Source organism: Sceloporus undulatus, chromosome 2 (assembly GCF_019175285.1).
Source record: "Sceloporus undulatus isolate JIND9_A2432 ecotype Alabama chromosome 2, SceUnd_v1.1, whole genome shotgun sequence".
In the NCBI taxonomy this organism is placed as follows: Eukaryota; Metazoa; Chordata; class Lepidosauria; order Squamata; family Phrynosomatidae; genus Sceloporus; species Sceloporus undulatus.
Window position 1 is genome coordinate 201893391 of NC_056523.1, and position 14027 is coordinate 201907417.

A 14027-nucleotide genomic window follows, 5' to 3' on the forward strand; every position below is an offset into this window, starting at 1 on the left:
AAGATAGAGATAAAGAGGGTGACAATAGACAGTAGTTATTGAGAGCCAGCGTGACGTCATGGTTTGAGCGCTGGACTAGGACTCCTGGGGTCCAGGGTTCGAATCCCACTGGGTGACCTTGGGCAATAATAAGTAGTCACACTCTCTCAGCCTCAGGGGACAGGCAATGGCAAACCTACTCTGAACAAAACATGCCAAAATAAATAAATAATAATAAAATAAAACTATCATTATAAGGTTGCCATAAGTTAGAAATGCAGGCACTTTGGGCAACTCACACTTTGGTTGTGGCTGCAGAAACAATCCAGTTTGACACCACTCCTGCTCCAAAACACACTGCAGAAATAACCCACTTTGAGAGCGCTTTGAGAGCCAGTGGCAGCTAGGGAATCCTGGGAATTGTAGTTCTATTGTGGCACCAGAGCTCTCTCTCTCTCTGACAGAGAAGGCTCAATGTCTCACAAAATTACATTTTCCAGAACATCCTAGCATTGAGCCAGAGGAAGTTAAAGCGGTCTTGAACTGGATTATTTCTGCAGTGTGAGTGCAGCCTAGAATCATAGAATCAGAGAGTTGGAAGAGACTGCAAGGGCCACCCAGTCCAGCCCCATTCTGCCATGCAGGAACTCTCAATCAAAGCATCCCCATTGACAGATGGCCATCCAGCCTCTGTTTAAAGACCTCCAAAGAAGGAGACTCCACTAGAGACAGCAGTGGCATTTCAGAGAATCATGCCAGGAAAACCTCATGATAGGTTCACCTTAGGGTCGCCATAAGTCAGGAACAACGTGAAGGCACACAACAACAACATATCAATATTAATAACACAGGCCTGCAAAACCGAGGGTCATGAAAACCTTTAAAAACAATGTTCTGGCTTCATAGGAATTTGGCGTTCTCAGTCCCAAAATGGCCTCAGCTTTGTTCAGTTTTTGTACAGTTTCCTCACCACTTTGACATTGCTGTGTTGTCCTAAGGGACTGAATCTCCTCCCGCGAGGAATTATCCTTCAAGGAGTAATAAAGGGGCTCCGGTCTTCCACTACTACACTTTGAAAGCGCTTTAATTTGCTGGTACACAACACAAAAAATCAGCTCAAAAGCACTAAGAGAAATGACATCCTTGTCTGCACTTAATGAAAACTGAGTAATGTCTGGACCGATAAAGATAAATATGTGAATGGACTGTGTATGATAAGAAGAGTTTATTCCTGATGTTTCATGTGCATCTTCAGAAGATGCCAGCCACAGATGTGGCGAAACGTCCGGAATAAACTCTCATAGAACATAGCCACAGAGCCCAAAAAACCCACAAAAATCTATGGATGCCATCCATGAAAGCCTTTGAGTTCACAACAGATAAATAGTTAGAATTAGGACATATCTAATTAAAAGGGTCGGTCACGTAGATCTCTTGCAACAAACTGGGTGATTTATTCCAGAGGTTGAGGGCTGCCATTGCATAAGACAGATATGTATCTGAGCTTTAAAATGATTTGATTTAAAATGGTTTTTGCAATCAATAGGTGCCTCCTAACAACGGATCCTAGAAAAACAAATAAGTTCTATGTTCATTACATAAACACAGAAAACTATAGCATGGAATACTCTATGTCTCATTCCAGAAACTGAAAAGGAAAAGGGAAAATGGCAAGTAACCACAAGCCTCCTACAGCGCGCCCATCTTCAAGAGCCGGACAAGGGCTGGGAGCTCGGCCGCCGTCGTCTTCCTTACGGCCTCCATCTGCAGCCTTACTTGGTGGAGGAGTAAGTTAACCCCCCTTCAAAAATCTGCTGTGTCTGATGATTGATTATTGATTGAAAACAAATACTTTTTCTATCATATGATCTTTCTTTTGTGTTTTCTTAATTTTGATTTTGTTTAAAACTTTGAAAAGCTTGGCCTTTCCCCCTCCATAATTCATGTTCCTTTATTATTATTATTTGTAGTGTACATGGCACCTGTCAACACAAGATACAAAATATAGGCTCCCCTCCAAACACCTTATCCTTTTATAGTAGCAGCTAAAATCTGATTTGTTAAGTTGTAGAAACCTGATTTTCTTGTCTGTCTTCCCCCAGCCCCCTCTTGTGTCAAATGCTGTCTTCTTTCGTTCTCCTTTTAGCTTGTAAGCTTATGTGGCGACCCAGAGTCCCAGGTTACACAGGATTTTTCTCCTGCCTTTCCCTAACTAATCCATCAGAAATTTTCTTCCATCAGAACTACCTTATATACTCGACTATAGGTCGACCTCATATATAAGTCGAGGGCAGGTTTTGGGGCCGAAGTTATGGATTTTGATATGACCCGTGGATAAGTCGAGGGTAAAACTTAGGGGCTATAACAAAAGATCTTAAGGATGAAGCAGGAGAAAACAATTACAAAATTCCAGTGGACATAATTGTTTGTGTTCACACTAAAGGCAGGCTGGATGAGATAACAGAAGGATGTTATAACAGATAACAGAAGGAGATAACAGATATCTCAGGATGGATGAGATAACAAGCCAGTGCTTCCAGGACAGATTATGCTCTTGCCTTTCACGAGGGGATGGGTCTCTTTTTTTATAAGAGTTAAAGTACAGGACTTACATTGACCCATGGATATGTCGATCCAGGTTTTTGGAGTCAATTTTTAAACTAAAATTTCTAGACTTATACACAAATATATACAGTATTTCCCTAACCCTGGGTCTGCCCACTTCCTTAAGCTGCTTTACTATAAAGTGTTTTTAATATATTTGGTAGCGTGCTTTGGATGTTACTCCTTGTAAATTCACTCCTTTGTGAACAAGAAGAAAATAACTTTTATTTACAGACGGAACTTATGATAGTATCTCTTGTGGTAGTTGGTTCTCAAGGCTTGTTATTACAATGTGTACATCGATTCACTTGTTACAAATCGACTTTGTTCCAGTACATTCAGTGACTTCAGTTACACTTCAAACTGTGTTTTATTTCTTTAGATTTCATTGCATTGCCCCCCCCCCCCAAAAGCTGGCACTCCACGGCTCAAAGAACGTACCCATATACTCAATTATAAGTCAACCTCATGCATAAGTCAGGGGCAGGTTTTGGGGCTAAAATTATGGATTTTGATATGACACGTGGATAAGGCGAGGGTAAAACCTGGGGGCACGTAACAAAGGATGTAAAGGGCAAAGTTTACTGTCTTGATACAGAAATATCTTATTCAGATCCTTCTAAGCCCAATTCCTTTTGACACTCCTTTGAGGGGAAACACCAAAGAGGTGCCATTTTCCCACCCAAGCATTCAAATAGGCCAGAAGTAGCATCATGGTGGAAAGAGTAGAGAGGATTGATGCTTCTTTTAGGTGCTCCCAGGATGAACTAAACTCTTACCTTTTGCCACTCTACTCAGAGAAGGAGAAGAGTTAAAATACACTACTTACCTTGACCTATGGATAAATCATCCCAGCTTTTTGGGGTCAATTTTTTGATAAAAATTTCTAGTCTTATAAATGAGTATATTCCATAATGCTTTAACTAATTTCACAGGTCTTCTTTTGTCCTTTTGAATCTTTCCTCCTCATTTGGGAGTCTGAATCCCGTTAAGGCTAATCTCTTATTCCCAACCACACTCCTGGCAGTTCTGTGACACACTCCTCCGTCTTAACAGTGCTTCCTCCTTTTTATGGCTGCTCATCAGGCAGGCCCCCACATTTTTGCCAGCCTGACTAAAATTGGCCAGTGTCTCTCCACTATACTCTCTGATAGTAATAGTAATAACAGCACAAGCAGTGACATGGATCCTGATGTCCGGTCTTCTTTCCAGATATGGACTCTTCCTTTTCACAACCTCATATGTCCACAAGTACTTTCCATAGCCACAAGAGTAACTTCAAATCCAGTTCATATATTCCAGCTATGTACAGTCAGTATGCAAAAAGATCTTGCAGCAGCTTTGAGACTAACTAAAAGACATGAGCTTTCATAGACTTGAGCTTGCTTCCTCAGGTGCGTTTGGTCAAGTTTGCTATGGACAATTTTTTGTTCTCACTGTTTTTCCATCCTGTACTGTAATGAGATCTACACCCTTTTGTTACCAACTTTCTTTTGTTCATGAAAGAGCCACTAAAGTCCTAAGTACATAATATTAATATGTGTAATCATGATAGTTGAGAGCAGCAGGTGGAGGTAGGAGAGTGCAATTTGTGAGAGAACAGTTTGCTCCAAATCAAGCCACAAACAACTCATATTCTACACAGTTTCAAATATAGGCTCACCCTTTCAAAATTGCTTTACTGAAGCTGCTTTTGAAACTTTTTAAAAAATGTCTGCATGGGGTCCTGTTACATTATTGATGGGTAACATATGGCCTGTCGCCTGCTTGAGGCCCTCTGCCCATGTTTGTGATTCTGGAGTCCTACTTCTGTTGTCAGGGGAAAAAATGGGGAAGTGGTGCAAGCAGAGGAAATAATTTTCTGGAAAGCACTCAGAAAATACAAACCCCCATAAAGAAAGACATATTATTTTCCTTCACTGAAAATATGTTTGGGGCTATCATTTTGAAAACCAAAAGTGAAATTCAGGTCAGTACTGTTCATTAAAAAAAAGAAAACTGAGGGGAAATAACACTTTTTCCAATACCATAGCTCAGGAGATACTCTAATGGATGAAAAATGGCCAATGGATCCAACAAAGTTATTATATCCTTTTCAAATAGAGTTAAGCTCTTAGTGTTCCTCAGATATCAAGACCTTGGCCTACTAAATTACAAGAAGGGATAAACAAAATGCTATCTTCATTGGGAATGCTATGTTAGTTATTATCTTTTTGTGGATTCTGTTTTTGTCTCAGATTCCTCCAGGCACTGCAAGGCCTGGTACCCGTGGTGGATCCGTAGGAACTGGTGTGGTTTTATCTTCACAAATTAAAGTTACAGACCGTCCGGTGACACACCAGGGTCTCAGTGGAATGAAAACAGGAATGAAAGGTATCTGAAGATATGCAAGCACACACATTGGCCAATTTTAGTTTGATCCAGAACTTTGAAAATTAACTTTTTTATTTCAGCTCCCAGAAACTGGGGAGCTGTAGTGCAAAATAAGTGATTTCCAATCTCTGGTTTGAATATGTCTGGTCTTTTTATGTAACAGGAAAGGAGAATAGGATTAAATATATTTATTTTATCTAGGGTAGTGCACTTGACCATGGTTTTGAAGGACAAAGCAAAGTAAAATAGTCCCTTGGCATCCACAAGGCTTTGATTCCAGGACCCCCTTGTGGATACAGAATCCATGGATGTTCGACTCCCATTAAATACAATTGATTGTAAAACGGTGTCCCTTATATAAAATGGCAAAATCAAGGTTTGCTTTTTGGAATGTATATATTTTTAAAAATATTTTCAAGCCATGGATATGGAGACACAACTATAATTTTATTAACTAAAATTTTATACTGACGTACTGAGCCATCTTCTGGAAGTATCAGTCAGAACTCAGAATGATGGAACAGCAACAATAAATCAGTTGTAAAAGCTGGCCAGGAAATCTTGAATAGTTGTTATGGTAAAAGAGCAAAAGAATAAGTTGAATCCAGACTAATTCACACAAAGAATCAGAGTTAGAAGAAGGCCATCCAGTCCAACCCCCTGCCATGCAGGTATACACAATCAAAGCACCACTGAAAGATGGCCATACAGCCTCTGTTTAAACACATCAAAAAAAGACTGTTTAAAAACATTCACCGCACTCCAAGAGAGTGTATTCCACTGTCAAACAGCTCTTACTGTCAGGAAATTTTTCCTAATGTTGAAGTGGAATCTCTTTTCCTGAAGCTTGCATCCATTGTTCCGGGACCTAGTCTCTGGAGCAGGAAAAAACAATCTTGCTCCATCCTCAATATGGCTTCCCTTCAAATATTTAAACAGAGCCATCATGTCACTTCTTAATCTTCTCTTAGCTAAACAAACCCAGGTCTCTATCTCCCTCCTCAGAGAGCATGGTTTTCAGATCCTAGAGCCAAGGTCCAGTGAGGATATATCACTGCCAGCATAGCTATGCTGGTGTTCTGGGTGGAGGAGTGATGTTATCTCCTCCACCTCCCCCCCACCCCCGGCCAGGTATGTAAGGGCAGCTGGTATCTTCCAGTAGAATCTCCACCTCTCCCAGTCTCTGATTGGCCATATTATTATTATTATTATTATTATTATAGGGATGCACTTGGAAGCTGTCCAGAAGCTACTCCTGGGGAACAGAAGAGTCAGCCATTGCCCCAGACATGGGTGGAAGATATTTCTTGGGCATGGAATACACAGTGCAAATGAAGTGGCTTCTGGTCGCTTTGGGAATGTGGCATTTATACAACGCACGCCCTGAAAGCAACCTAAAGCCGCTCCGACACCACGCTCCGATACTTTGGACCAGAGCAAAAAGGAGCTGGATTAAACCGACTGCTGGTGGCGCAGCTTGAGATCTGCTATGGCCATCTGCTTTGGGAGCAGGTTGTGCGGTCACCACAGTCCCAGCCAGATTGCATTCAGAGCAGCCTTTGGGCACTCCTTCCTGGCCGTCTGTTTCACCCCTTAATTCCTACTTGTGCAGGGATAGCGAGATGACTCCCAATCTGTAGCTGAGGAGGGGATCAGATCTCCACCCAGATATATGTAGCAGCTTTTCCACATCAAGCACAAAGATGTTGCACAGAAGTACAAGCTACCTCCTTTCTCCATGTCTTTGAAAGTACTTACACTGATGTGCCTAGGCAATAAGCCACCTACAACATTATGAACTTTCAGTGGGGTTTATTCCCAGATAGATAACTATAGGAGCACAAATTTAGTTTCCATTGGAATCAGAGGGCCTTAGAATCTTTTAACATTGATATCCATGTCCAACTAACCTAGCTTACAGCTTTATCTCATGACAAAAGAAAGCTGAAATGGAGCAAGAGAGAAGTAGTTTTCTCCTGGCTTCTCCACATGTCATCGAAGCACTTGGTCTGTCTTTTATCATGTTGGAAAAATTGATTTGGCAAAGGTACACTTTTACAACCATCTCCCTTGGGGAGGAGAAGGGAAGTGCTACAACAGCATATGTAGAGGCAAGGAGAAGTCTGCTTCTCTGCCACTCTATCTTGGTGATAAGGATCTTAGAAATTTAGAGTGCTAGAAATTTGATCTCTTAAGGGCTTTAAGATGATGAGTTGCTTATGTTATTTGTGCAAATCTACAGCGCTATATAAATAATTATTATTATTATTATTATTATTATTATTATTATTATTATTATTATTAACCTTTATTTATAAAGCGCTGTAAATTTACACAGCACTGTACATACAGTCTTTTTAATTAGACGGTTCCCTGCCCTCAGGCTTACAATCTAAAAAGACACCACACAAAAGGAGAAGGGAGTAGTGGTGAGGAAGGGGATGAGGCCCTGAAGAAATTATTCTTGAAGAAATATACACTCTTTATGATGATTTTGTTATTTTGCATGAAAACTACCACTGGATCTTTGACCTAAATCCAGTAGTCATTCCTCCGTATTCGCAGGGACAAGGGACCCTTATGAATGCAAAAAAATCTCACAAATAACTCCTCCCCCAGTTACAGAGTGGCAGGGAGGGGTTGGAGTGGAGTGCATGCATTTGGCTCTCTTTCCTCTCCCTGTCAGCCTGTAGCCAGCTCAGCTGGGCCAGTTACAGGGCGACAGGAAGGGGTTGGAGAGGAGGGGGTGTGCGCATGCACATGGCAGCATTGATCTTGCAAATTATCAAAACCGCGAGTGCCAAAGCCGCAGATACAGAGGGATAACTGTATTTGTCCTATCCATAACAGAATATAGAAATATATTCTATTCTATATAGGCTATAAAAATGAATCTGTTATTCACAACTAACTCAGGCTGCATCCACACTGCAGAAATAATCCAGGTTGACACCACTTTAACTGCCATGGCTCAATGCTGTGGAATTCTAGCAATTGTAGTTTGTTGAGGCATGACAGAAAAGGCTGAATTTTTCACAAAACTACAATTATCAGAATTCCTTAGCATTGAGCCATAGCATTTAAAGTGCTGTCAAACTGGATTATTTTTGCAGTGCAGTTGCTGCCTAAGTCCCGTCAATCTTCATAGATGTTCTAGGTAGGACTAACATTGGGTTTAGTCTGTTATTAATGCAATTGTTTCTCATTATTTATCTAACAAATTGATATCTGTTCTTCTTGATATCTGTTAGGGCCACAGAGGCAAGTTATGGATAAATCCTATTATTTGGGAGTGCTTAGGTAAGTGAAAGCCATTTGTCAGTGGTGTTTGCAGTATCGCTGAGTTAAAGAGTGTAAAGTTGTGTGAAGAATTGTATCCTTGCCCAATCAGATGTTTAGTGAGACCAGGCTGTACTGTAGAGGGGTGGGAAGTAACAGCACTCTACCCTTCATTTCCCTGCTTGATTCTTCCTGGCATGCAGTCTCAGATGCAGATGAGAGAAAGACTTTACTCTTCTGTCCCTAAGCTCTGTATTTTCTCCCCTCATAGTTCAGCCTGCCAAAAATGGCCCCAGAAGTCTCATGTTCCATTGTGTCTTCTAAAAAAATGATCTTCTGTTTGTAGAACTTTTCTTGTATTTGTTTCCTGTTTATGAGTGGAGGTCTTTGTTAGACGGGGAGATGTCATTCAAAGCCATTAGCTTTGCTGAGCTATTTTTTGTGGCATTTTCCTTCTGTAGTTATAAGGAATAAAATATTTATATTTTATATTACAATATATTTATTATATGATACTGTAAACTTTTGTTCAGATTTCTTTTGAAGAGGGGAAGGGGATTTGTACCTTGCTGCTTTCAGAAGCACTCACCCAGATAAGGGTTCCTCACTTATCAAGCTAACTGTGAATCCATCAAGTCAGAAGTTTAAATGCAGACTCTAGAAGAAGGCTAGAAGAAGTGAAGCCCTCCAGATGACATTAAACTTCCAGCATTCCTCAACATTGGGTGATGGTGAATACCATCTAGCAATATCTGACCCTTCTATATAGTATAAACGTTTGTTCACAATTCTGTAATTGCTGTTTAAAAATGTATGTTTTAAACAGACTTTGATCATCATGTGCTTTAAAAAAATTGATTTAACAACTTTAGGTTCCTGAATAAAATCCAGTTCAGAAATGCTGAACCCTCCAGTTTCCATTTAAAAATTAAAGTTGTATTTTAAAATAGTACGCATAAAGTAGTAAGGGGCCCTTCCCTTAATATTCCATGTATGCTCGTATCCCCATTGAAAACAATGGGGTATGTGTTTGTGGCAGCGCACACGCCACAAGCACACATGCTATATGTTTTACTGTTGAACGGCTTCAGCGTAAGCAAGAAGCCGCGTATAGTGCATCTACATACAGCGTGGACACACTGTATAAATAAGTATAGAGCTGGTAGATACATTCAGAGTAGGATTTGAGGCACAGTCCCAACCGTCCAACTCTGCTTAGAGTGCCTTTCCAAGCTTCTAGAAGAGGGACGGGCAGCGAGGCAGTAAGTTGTTCCAGGCCCCAAACATGTAGAAATACTACAAAATACAGGAAATAGAAAACAAATTCCCTGGACAGGCACTTCAGGTTTTGATTACTGGTGTTTTCAGGCAGTTGGAGTTGAGTCCCCAGTGCCACCTTGAAAAACACAAGGCCTTCAGAAATTATCTGAAGGAATAAGAAGATATATAGTCTTCAAGTATTTTTTTTCCTTTTGGCTACTCCTGTTCTAGAATAATGGTGACTATGGTGTAACACAGTGGTAAAGAAGCCATAGCTTCCTGGTGTTTGATTCCAACTCCCATCAGCTACCTAGCCAAGGCCCTTGATCAAGGATGGTGGGAGGTAATGCAATGAAATCTAAAGGTGCACATTTTCCCATTCCTGTTGTAATACTATTTGTAGAACTGAACAGTATGCATTAAATTAGGCAATGACTAGTGTAAACTATATATTGTGTGAATTACATATAGGGTGAATTACATATCTTATAATGATCACCTACTTATCTTTCAACAGAAGCAAAATAAATGAGCTTACCACAGAAATTAACAAACTTCAGAAAGAAATTGACATGTATAATCAGGAGAATTCTGTCTATCTATCATATGAAAAAAGGTGAGCAAGATTACATTTATTATCAAAATCAGTAAATATGATGGTCTTCATTAAAATTAGTAGGGGAAAGTAGTATGGATTTGTACACACGTTTCTTTTTGGGAGCCCTGGTGGCACAGTTGTTAAATGCCGGTACTGCAGCCATTCACAGATACAGTGGTACCTCGGGTTACGAAATTAATTCGTTCCGCGGCTAATTTCGTAACCCGAAAAACCTTCGTAAGCCGAATTGCCATAGGCGCTAATGGAAAAATAGCTCTCTGCTGCCCTCCGGTGGCGGAAAATAGCGCCGAGGTTTTTTCGTAACCCGAAGAAACCTTCGTAAGCCGAAACAATAAATCCCTATGGGATTTTTTCGTAACCCGAAAAATTCGTAACCTGGGTAATTCGTATCCCGGGGTACCACTGTACAAGGTTGTGAGTTCAATCTTGCAGGACTCCGGGATCCACTCAGCCTTGCATCCTTCTGTCGGTCGCTAAAATGGGTACCCAGCTTGTTGAAGACAATTAGCTTACACATTGTAAACCACTGAGGGAGTGTTTAAGTGCACTAAGCGGTATAGAAATGTACTTGCTGTTACTATTATATTAAAACATTGGAGAACTAGCATGGGATTATGATTTGAATGTTGGACTAGGATTTAAGGATTTGAACCCCCATTCAGTTGTGGAAATCCACTAGGTGACCTTGGGCAAGTCACACTCTCTCTTCAAAAGGAAGGAAGCAGCAAAATTCTTCTGGATAATCTTGCAAAGAAAAGCATATGATAGAGTCACCAAAAATCAGAGTGAACCTGCTTTAATTGTATTTTCTTACACATGTGATGTTGTCTAGTAATGGCAAAATGCTAACAGGGGACAGAGAAAAGGCAGAATTACTCAACACCTTCTTGGCCTCAGTCTTTTCAGAAAAGGAAAAGGGTGCTCAACCTGAGGATAATGGAGCAGAGGACAGAATAGGGGAATTTCAGTACAGAATAAGTAAAGAGACAGTACAGTAATATCTTGTTAATCTAAATGAATTTAAGTCTCCAGGACCAGATGAACTACATCCAAGGGTACTAAAAGAACTGGCAAATGTAATATCGGAGACATTGGCAATAATCTTTGAAAACTCCTGGAGAACAGGAGAAGTCCCAGCAGATTGGAGGAGGGCAAACATTGTCACCATCTTCAAAAAGGGAAAAAAAAGAGGATCCCAACAATTATCGTCCAGTTAGTCTGATATCAATACCAGGAAAGATTCTAGAGCAGATCATTAAACAGAGAGTCTGTGAACATTTAGAAGGCAATTCCATAATCACAAAAAGTCAACATGGGTTTCAGAGAAACAAGTCATGCCAGACAAATCTGATCTCTTTCTTTGATAAAATTACCAGCTTGGTAGATGAAGGGAATGCTGTGGATATAGTATATCTTGATTTCAGTAAGGCCTTTGACAAGGTTTCCCATGACATTCTTGCAAAGAAGCTTGTAAAATGTGGGGTAGACAAGGTAACTGTTACATGGATTTATAATTGGTTGACTGGCTAAACCTAAAGGGTGCTCAACAGTGGCTCCTTTTCATCCTGGAGAGAAGTGACCAGTGGGGTCCCACAAGGCTCTGTCCTGGGCCCAGTGTTATTCAACATCTTTATCAATGACTTGGATGACAGAATTGGGGGCATGCTTATCAAATTTGCAAATTAGGAAGAATAGCTAATACTGCAGAGGACAGGATTAAAATTCAAAATGACCTGAATAGACTCGAAAACTGGGCCAAAGCTAACAAAATGAAATTCAATACGGAGAAATGTAAGGTACTGCATTTAGGGCGGAAAAATAAAATGCACAGATATAGGATGGGTGACACCTGGCTGAACGAGACTACGTGTGAAAGGAATCTAGGAGTCCAAGTAGACCACAAGTTGAACATGAGTCAACAGTGCGATGCAGCAGCTAAAAAGGCCAATGCAATTTTATGCTGCATCAATAAAAGTATAGTGTCTAGATCAAGAGAAGTAATAGTGCCACTATATTCTGCTTGGTAAGGCCCCACCTGGAATATTGTGTCCAGTTCTGGGCACTACAATTCAAAAAGAACATTGAGAAACTGGAGCGTGTCCAAAGAAGGGTGACTAAAATGGTGAATGGTCTGGAAACCATGTCCTATGAGGAATGACTTAGGGAACTGGGGATGTTTAGCCTTGAGAAAAGAAGGTTAAGAGGTGATATGACAGCCCTGTTTAAGTGTTTGAAGGGATATCATATTGAGGAGGGAGCAAGCTTGTTTTCTGCTGCTCCAGAGAACAGGACCCAGAACAATGGATGCAAGCTTCAGGAAAAGAGATTCCATCTCAACATTAGGAGGAACTTCCTGACAGTAAGGGCTGTTCAACAGTGGAACCAACTCCCTCAAAGTGTGGTGGAGTCTCCTTTGGAGGTCTTTAAACAGAGGCTGGCTGGCCATCTGTTGAGGATGCTTTGATTGAGATTTCCTGCATGGCGGGGTTGATTTGGATGGCCCTTGTGGTCTCTTCCTACTCTACAATTCTATGATTCTAATTTATTTTTTTCCCCTGTCTTCTTAGAGCAGAATCCTTAGCTAGTGAAATCAAGGAGTTTCAGGGACAACTTGCAGACTACAATATGGTGCGTTTTTGTTTTACCTAATTTTTTTGTAATGGTTTAATACATCAAAAATACTGTATTTAGGTTTGCATCACACAGATTCTTTAAAATATGTTTTCTGTTCATTGCTTTCCTGATCCACTTTGGACACCAAAGATGGTAGATTTAATTTTGAATTGCATAGATTTTAAAAAATATTCAGTCTAGCCATTGCTTCCCTTATCCATTTTAATCCAACATATGCACATCGAATGAGAAATGTTCCATACCAGTAGTCTGTTTAGTTGTCTAGTTATGTTTTTATGTAGCAGTTAATTGGGTTTGTGTTTTATTTTAGCTGGTGGATAAGCTTAACACCAATACTGATATGGAGGAAGTAATGAGTGACTATAATCTGGTAAGTATTAAGATTGCATTTTGATCTCAGTGTTGACTGTGTTTGAATTTTTGGCTTATCATCAGCTAAGTGCTGATTCCCATTTGAAATTCACATTGGTGGTGTTAAAACACTGTAGGAAGAGGACGGTATGGCTAGGATCCAATAATGTTGCTCATTGAGTGAACTCCCACAAAGGGCTGCATGGGGAAGGAGAAAAAATCTCCATCACATTAATGGCTGGACATTTGTACTGCTTGATTTAGGCTTGTAGTTAATTCTCATTAAGAGTGTACAGTTACTGTCCTTCCTCCTGGCCAGAATATCCTTTTAAAAATAGCATCCTACTTTTAAGAGAATTTGAAATGCCACAAATTTTCCAAGTAAAAGGAACTGTGCAATATTTATTTCTCCTGAAATGGTAGTGCAGTGGTTACAGAAGTGAAATATTTTACCACTGAAGCAACATGAGATAAAAAGAGACCTCTGATGTCTTGTATTCACCTGACCTTGCCAGAGGTCACAAGAAGCCCAGGAACAGACTTCTATATACATATCCTAGCTGGATCTGATTGTAGTTTGTTTGGAAATGCTGTGTTGCTTGCAGCTTTGGGTGCTAGAAGTATCAGGGCCTGAGGCCTAAATTTGTCTGCTGCTTACTAAGGCACCAAACAGAAACCTCTTTTAATTCCCATGCTATTAATCTTGTTTTTAATTCTACTCTTTTCTTTAATTCTGTGCTTCTGCACTATGGTGTTCTATGTGGAATATTTAGAGTGGGCCTATTGAAATCAGTGGCACTCAAGTCCACCATAATTAAAGTCCCATTGAGTTCAGTAGGTCTGTTCTAGGTTTGTGAGTCTGAATGCAAATACTTCATTTATTATTTGTCTTAACTTATTTTATTGCCAGTTCTCCCAAGAACCTGCC

At 40.2% G+C, this 14027-nt stretch overlaps 1 protein-coding gene across 3 annotated transcripts in view; it reads left to right on the top strand.

The window, feature by feature from the left end:
• IFT74 (intraflagellar transport 74) overlaps nt 1–14027 on the top strand; it is an 80995-nt gene that overhangs the window by 181 nt on the left and 66787 nt on the right. For 2 of the 3 annotated variants that reach the window (XM_042449844.1, XM_042449846.1), the window contains exons 2-7: nt 1625–1766; nt 4821–4956; nt 8208–8256; nt 10013–10111; nt 12682–12742; nt 13059–13118. In XM_042449844.1, coding sequence (XP_042305778.1) covers nt 1647–1766; nt 4821–4956; nt 8208–8256; nt 10013–10111; nt 12682–12742; nt 13059–13118 — 525 coding nt within the window. In that variant the 5' untranslated portion in view covers nt 1625–1646. Of the gene's footprint in view, nt 1–1624; nt 1767–4820; nt 4957–8207; nt 8257–10012; nt 10112–12681; nt 12743–13058; nt 13119–14027 lie in introns of those variants that run through there. The other variant, XM_042449845.1, reaches the window with a different exon arrangement.